Source organism: Pistacia vera, unplaced genomic scaffold, assembly GCF_008641045.1.
Source record: "Pistacia vera cultivar Batoury unplaced genomic scaffold, PisVer_v2 Contig1411, whole genome shotgun sequence".
NCBI classification, from domain to species: Eukaryota; Viridiplantae; Streptophyta; class Magnoliopsida; order Sapindales; family Anacardiaceae; genus Pistacia; species Pistacia vera.
Window position 1 is genome coordinate 1 of NW_022195480.1, and position 7,544 is coordinate 7,544.

The following is a 7,544-nucleotide window of genomic DNA, read 5'->3' on the forward strand; positions in this document are numbered from 1 at the left end:
AAAAGCATAAAAAAGCCCTTTTATAATTATAAAAAATCCTAAAAATTATTAGAAATTTATATTGCAGGGTTTATAATGAATATAATAAGATTTTGAAAAAGTTTAGTTGCCCTTCAAAATTCAAATTAAACAATTTCGCTAGGGGTTGAAAGTTGAAACCTTATTATAAGATGACATTATTTGATGTATCAATTGGCATGGACATGTCTTAACATTTAATGAACATGTGCAAGAAGCTATAAATTTAATTCCATTATTAAAGTCTCAATCATTCCATATATGAATTCACCCCCATTTAAAGAGGAGTTGGTGGGTTCAAATAGAGTATTGAAGGAGCATAACCTTTTTTTTTCCATATCTTATAACAAATCATATGCTTTTTGTAGTTTCCCTTCTTTACAAAATTAAGATGGAATATGTCATAACGTGTGACATTAGGTCTTTTTGATGCAACTTTCTAAATATCTCCCAAGCAATTTTGATCATTCCATTTTTACACAATCCATCAATGAGGCTGCTAAAGATTTCAATATTAACTTCAAACTTGTAGTTCTCTAAAGTACGAAAAAATTTTGCTGCCTCGAGAACATAACCATTCTTGCATAGCCCATCAATCCAAATACAATACGTACTTGAATTCGGTGCAACATTATTAAGTTTCATCTTGCTAAATAGTTTTTGGGCATCTTCAAACTTTATTTGTTAGAAAAAGACTAGTTAACAAACTGTTATATGTAGGAAATGTTGGTCTAATTCCCTTTGAAATCATTTTCATGCAAAGATTCATAGCATTCTCTAGTTTCCTATTCAAGCAATAACCATTGATGGAAGTGTTATAAGTACATGTGCTTGGTTCTAATTATTGATTAGATCAAATCCAATATTGAACTAAAATCTAACTAGATTCAACTTTTGACAATACTCTTATTAAGTTCCTCATACAAAATTGGGATAAAAAACTTCAACTTAGACCTGGGCATTTGGGATCGGTCCTAAAAAACTGGTCCTCACAAGAACCGGTCTTACGAGGCCTGGTCCCAAACCCGAACCGTGCCCATGGAGGAGGGATCGGTCCCTAGATCGGGCCCTCCTCCAAGGCCCGGACCTGGGACTCCAAACCCCTTTGCATTTTTTCAAAAAAGTCCTCTAAAAAATATCTAAAACCCCCCTATAATTTTGAAATTGATAAAGATATTAAGGGTTAAATTGATATTTTACAAAATTTACTAATCTCCGAGGGTACAAATAAATTTTTCAGGCCCCTAAAAATTATATAAACCCCCCTACATAATTTTATTTAACCCCTTAAATATAAAAATATAAAAAAAAGTTGGGGGGTGGAACAAAATTTTCCAGGCCTATGGGTCTGAGCCCTGAAATTTCTCATCGGCCTGGGACCGGTCCCAAGTCCATGAGTGACTAGTCCCAAATGAGACTAGTCGCAATCGAGCCTAGACCCAGACCCGATTAAGACTGGTCCTTGCCCAGGTCCTACTACAACGGGTAAATGAGACTTCATCATGATAATCATAAATGATTATTTAATAGTGGAATTAAATGTTCAACCAAACTTTTGGTTAAACCTTGAACTTACAATTATGTTACCCTAAGCAGCAAGGTTACACATGTAATTGATTTTTAGATAAAAGATCTTGCATAAATGATAATTGCTTGTAGGTATAAAGTAACTAATGATAATTTTAAAAAACCATATAAATATAAATGAAATAATTTAAACCTGATTAATAATTAAGAGATGTTGAAATATTGAATTATTAACTTTAGAAATAATTATATTTTACTCAAAACATTAAAAAGTTTGTATTTTATCAAAACTAGCAATTTAAAATGAGAAAATATTTAGAGAGACCGCAATAATTATTTAAAACGAATTTTATTTTTAATCAAATGTTTTAAAATTTATAATGTGATATAAACAAGGGGTACATCCTTTATAATCAATCTTAAAGTATTTTTAATTGAGACAAAATCAAAATAACGCTATGTCGGTAAAACTAAGTTTTTTTTGGTTAAAAAATAATCAAAATAAATTATTCATAGAAATAATAAAGAATTAAGAAAAAAAATATTTTTAAAGTTGGTAAGCAAAAATTGAATGAACCATAACAGATCACCAACAGTGTAATTGATGGTAAATAAAATACACTAAATGACAAAATCTGTCAACTAACGCCAAGGGTATTGGATAAATCTTCAAATGTGAGGGGAGTCAAGGTAATTTTCCATACCTTTGGGGTGTGAGTGAGTAAAGACCATCTCCAACCCATTGCACCAAATTGATGCAAATTTTGGTGTAAAACACTATTCATCTCTAACCCACAACATCAAATATTACACTAAAAAGAATATTCTTTAGAATATTCCTTTTTTCTTTTATTGTAATAATCAACAATTAATCTATTTCATTCATTATTTTTGTATATATTAATTAAATATTGGGAATGATATTTTTATTAAATAATAATTATTTTAAAAATTATACTAATTTAATAAAATTAAGCATTTATTTAATCAAATAAACATTACATTTAATATAGAAAAACATTACATCTAATATAAAATGATACCAAAAAAATCGATGCCTTATGACATGTCGTCAAATTCTCTAAACATAAGTGATGAAAATATTTGGGGTAGTTCAGCTCAACGACCCATTGGGTTGAAGAAAGCAAAATTTAAAAGGAAAAATGATAAAGAAGTTTTAAACAGTTTTGAAGCTATTCAAGAAGAAAATCGACAGCTCCCTGCTATTTTCAATCGGGGCAACTCAGCTAGGGCACAAAATTATGAAATCCAAATGAGAAAATTGGATTTGGCAGAATATTGAGAAGATAACGAAATTTTATTCAGGGATTTGAATTCTATAACCGATCTAAAACTACGTGAGTTTTTTCAAAATGAGTAATCAAGAATTATACAAAAAAGAGCTCAACAACAAGGTCAAGGATCTCAAAATAACTCTAGTTTTTTTCAATATTTTGATGATCTTACTGGATCTGGAACTAATCTACCGGAATGCTAAATTGTTATTTTAGTTTATGTTGTATTTTCTTTTAATTTTAGTGTTTTTAAATTAGTGTTAATTTTTATTTTGAGTTAGTGTAGTTTAACATTTGCATTGAATAAAGTTCTATTTTTAATTTTTCATCATTTTTTTAATTATATCATTATTATGAATTTATTATTATAAATAATAATCAAATTAAATTAAATACAAATAATCAAATTTGGTGTGATTTTTGATGTAAAATTTAATACTCAAATTAACTTAACAAAATTAAAAACAAAAAAACAAAAAAAAAAGAAAAAAATTTTTTTTTGCACTACAGTGTCACGCCATTTTGGCATGGCGCTACTTGGTGCGGCATTGTAGCACCACGCCAAAACTGCGTGGTGCTTTGGTGTGGGTTGGACCATCAACCCAAGCCATTTTAGTGTTTTTTACACCAAAATGGAGTAGGTTGAAGATGCCCTAAACTGAAATCTAGATAGGTGGGATAATACTCCTTTTAAAAATAAGACACCACATCTTTTTTTTTTTTTTTTTAATGATTTCAAAATAACTTCTATGTAGAATCTTATATAAAAAAAATATATATATTTTTATTTCTTTCCCATAATTTTTAACTTCAAAAGTAATTTTTGAATATTATTTGAAGGCAGGTCATTACCAAATTATGCTCCACGACACTCCAAATATCCTTATTAGATTATATTAGATATGGGCGGGACACTTATGATGGAACCCACTCAATATAATATATTATGTTGTGGTAACTGTCAAACTAAACAATCGCAAGTATATAAGAGAGTCTTTATTGATCAAAAATCTATTAACTCTTTTACGCTCTAAATTTCTCTCTTCATTCACATTTATTGTTGAAATTGAAGAAGACAATAGTCTGTGCTTGTGATTGATAAAAATGTTATTACAGTTCGTTTACAAAATGTGATTGCAATAATAACATGTTGATATGATCTTGGGATTAAATTAGGAAATCTGTAGTTCTTAATTTACTAACAAATTATTCTACAAAATTTTATTGCATCAGAATTCTTATACAAACACTGAATGATTGGATCATAAATCAGCAATCTGACTTGGAAAAAATAGGAGAGAAATAATAAGACAGAAGCCCCAAAATTTATAAAAAAAAAATTCTATCATATTCAAACTTCAAAGATTCTGGAATTAAATTTGAATATGAATTAAATTAAACAAATTTGTTATTTAATAGGTTATTAAAATCATTTTCTGTTGGAAGAACAATATAAAATAAATCACCAATTTCAAACCAAATCAAAAGCTTTTTGTTATGTTTTCAACCATTATCGGAAGAAAAAAAAAATATATTTTTTTAAGGTACGGATTGCTAGACATTCATCTTTCGTTTTTATACATTTTTTTATTTACAATTGTATCTTAATTAAAACTGAAAATGGGGGCTTAATAGAAAATAAGTGGGGGCTATTTACCAATTAGCATCTCTCTTTATTGGCATGATTAGATTTTTATTTTTTATTTTTTTTAATTGGAGTGTCCGAATAGTTTGCGTATACGTTAATTAAGTTTTAAGACTCATTGAACACCTTAACTGAATGTTTTATATAAGCCAGTGAAAACCTTAAGATAGTTTGAACAGGAAATCAATAAAGGGAGTAATCTTCTTTACCATCAGACCAACCCATTGGGGTTAAAATTTTTATTATTAATATCATTTAAATATGTTGAAAAGAATGTAAAAATGCATAAAAAAATTTAAACATTATTTTATCCTCGTTACACAAGGATGAAAGTAAATCTAAGTACATTTAATATCCACTGACGAAAGTAAATAAATAATCTTGAATACAATGAAGCATTACAATTGACTATTGAATCTAGGGGTGGTCTCTTGTTTCTTTCTTCACACAAGATTATCCCAATTTCAACCAATTTTGCAGCCTGGTTTTTGCTAGACTTTCCTTTTAATTCTTGTCACTTAGCTTACTGCTCCTCATCACCTTCCTCTACCATCAGATTCGAAACTCAAATTACTTTCACCATTTCGAGAATCACCACTCCGTAGCTATAAACATCAATCTTGGAAGTGATACGAAGATTCATAGCCTACTTTGGAGCCGTGTAACCCTTTGTACCGCTAATCCTGGAGGCTTCTAAAGTTTGTTTGCCTCTCGGGGACAACTTGGCCAGCCCAAAATCTGAAATCTTGGATTCAAATTCACTGTCCAGGAGAATGTTTACAGGTTTCACGTCACAATAAATTACCCATTCTAAACACTCATGGTGAAGATAGGCTAAGCCCTCAGCTGTTCTCACAGCAACATTGAACCTCTTTTTCCATCTAAGAAAATTTTTTAAAAATAATATCCAAAAAAGAATATGAAACAATTATGTATATATAAAAAAATGTGACCAAATGTTTCCGAGAGATAAATTCAATTGCATAAAGAACAAGTTAGAAATAGTCAGAAACTATATATGAAAAATTTTATATGTACCTTTCACAAAAATTGTCAATTTGAAGCCCATAAATGATTATTATGGTAAATTAAAACTTCTTAATTTTTTTTTTTATTTGAATCAAAAGAAAAAGTATTAGACGCAGAGTTAATATCCTAACTGATGTACAATTTATTTATCGGCATCACATTCCGATATAAAATACAAACTTTATATCAAAACAAAAATGTAACATTATTAACATAGCTTATGATTAAAATCTAAAATAAAACTCATTTACTAGCTTGTGAAGCTAGTATAGTTTGCCTAAAATTCTTGAAGAAGTCAGCCAATTGATCTCTGGGTGGCATAGTCTCTTTGACAAAAGGGTACTCAAGATAATTGAGCACCCATTTGGCAAGACAAGGGAATTTTTCAGAATCAAATATTTGAACATTTGAAGCTTCTTCAATGACCCCCAACCATAGGCTAATCCATCCCAAAGTTATGTCAATTAACCCAATTGTGTCTCCTCCAAATAATTTCTTCCCTTTGACCTCTTCTTCAAGCACTTCTAGGGCTTCTTTTGCTTGCTTCACTGCCTCCTCTTGTTCCTCGGCTTTCGAAAATAGGATTTTTCTTATCACTTCTATTAACTGAAATAACATCGTTGATAATTATTATTGAATTAACGTAAATGAATGTTTTATATGTTTTAATGCATGATCCTAGACATTTTTTTAATAATTAAAACATAATTTATGTAAATCTAATAATAGTTAAAACATTATGCTCCCATAAGAAAACATTTTTTGAATATATAATCTTAAAACTATAACTAAACTAGAAAACGAATTTAAAAAAAAAAAAAAAAAAACGATTACTCATAGTTTTCTATAATTTTCAACTTTGAAAACAGTTTTAAATATAAGCAAATTCTTGAATAGATCTAAGTTTTTAAAAATTATTTTCGGATCACCAACCGAAACGATCATTAATCATTAGTAATGAGAAACAACTTTTAAAAAAAAAAAATAAAAAAGAAAAGAAGAAAAGATATACCTTCTCATCTATATACTTAGCCCAGAATCTTGCTACAGCTTTGTCACTGGGATCCTGAGGCAAAATGGGGTTGAGTTTCCAGGTTTCATCAATGTACTCAACAATAACAAGTGATTCACAGATGGATTTTTCATTATGAAGGAGGACTGGGATTTTCTTGAGGACTGGATTTGACTTGAGAAGGAGAGGGCTCTTGTTGAAAATATCTTCTTCAACAGCCACATATTTTACTCCTTTCAGCTTCAGTGCCAACTCAACCCTTTGAGCAAAAGGGCTGAACCAGGCTCCCAGTAGCTTCACTCCTTGCTCTCCTGCCATACTTTTCTCTCTCTTTGTTTCTTGCCTTCTGAGTTCTAACACTGCCCAAGTAATGGCCGGAAGAGAGATATTATTGCTGTTTCAATCAGTGGCCGAGAAGAAATTTTCGAGTGGGGCACCATAAGAATGTGATTAAATTATGGAATATGAGTTAATTGAATTGATCAATCAGTGGCCGAGAAGAAATTTTCGAGTGGGGCACCATAAGAATGTGATTAAATTATGGAATATGAGTTAATTGAATTGATAAAGGAAAGAAACATGCTCAGAATACGATTAAATTATGGAAAATGAGTTAATTGAATTGATAATGGAAAGATACATTCAAGGGGTGGACCCGCACGGTGTTTTATTTTATTTTTTGAAGTTAATTAAAAATTTTAACTTTCTCTAATAATATCTTTATTTTTATTTTTTTTCAATCCCAACCTTTTGTCTTGCCCAATGTGGCCCACTCCATCTCTCAAATCCTTATTTTTCTCTTCTCCACCTTAGCATGTCCCACCACTCAATTGGAAAATTGCCATTGTTTTCAGAATCTCTTTTAATAATAAGAATATTTGTTGATTTATTTTTTTAATTTGATTCAATTATTGAGTTTTGTTTAATTAATTTCATTTAAGTTCTTTAGAATGTCCTTTATGGTTTTGTGGTCATGGGTAATTTTGATTGGCTTTCTCTATGTTTCTTCAAGCACGTA

The 7,544-nt window shown here is 29.8% G+C and overlaps 1 protein-coding gene across 1 annotated transcript; it reads right to left on the bottom strand.

Moving 5' to 3' along the window:
• Positions 1-5,131: 5,131 nt before the first annotated feature.
• LOC116123318 (probable glutathione S-transferase) lies at positions 5,132-6,844 on the bottom strand. The gene is made up of 3 exons (XM_031409111.1): positions 6,527-6,844; positions 5,792-6,120; positions 5,132-5,366 (listed from the first exon to the last, which is right to left on the bottom strand). Exons 1-3 carry the CDS (start codon positions 6,842-6,844, stop codon positions 5,132-5,134), a joined length of 882 nt encoding a protein of 293 aa, XP_031264971.1.
• Positions 6,845-7,544: the final 700 nt, after the last annotated feature.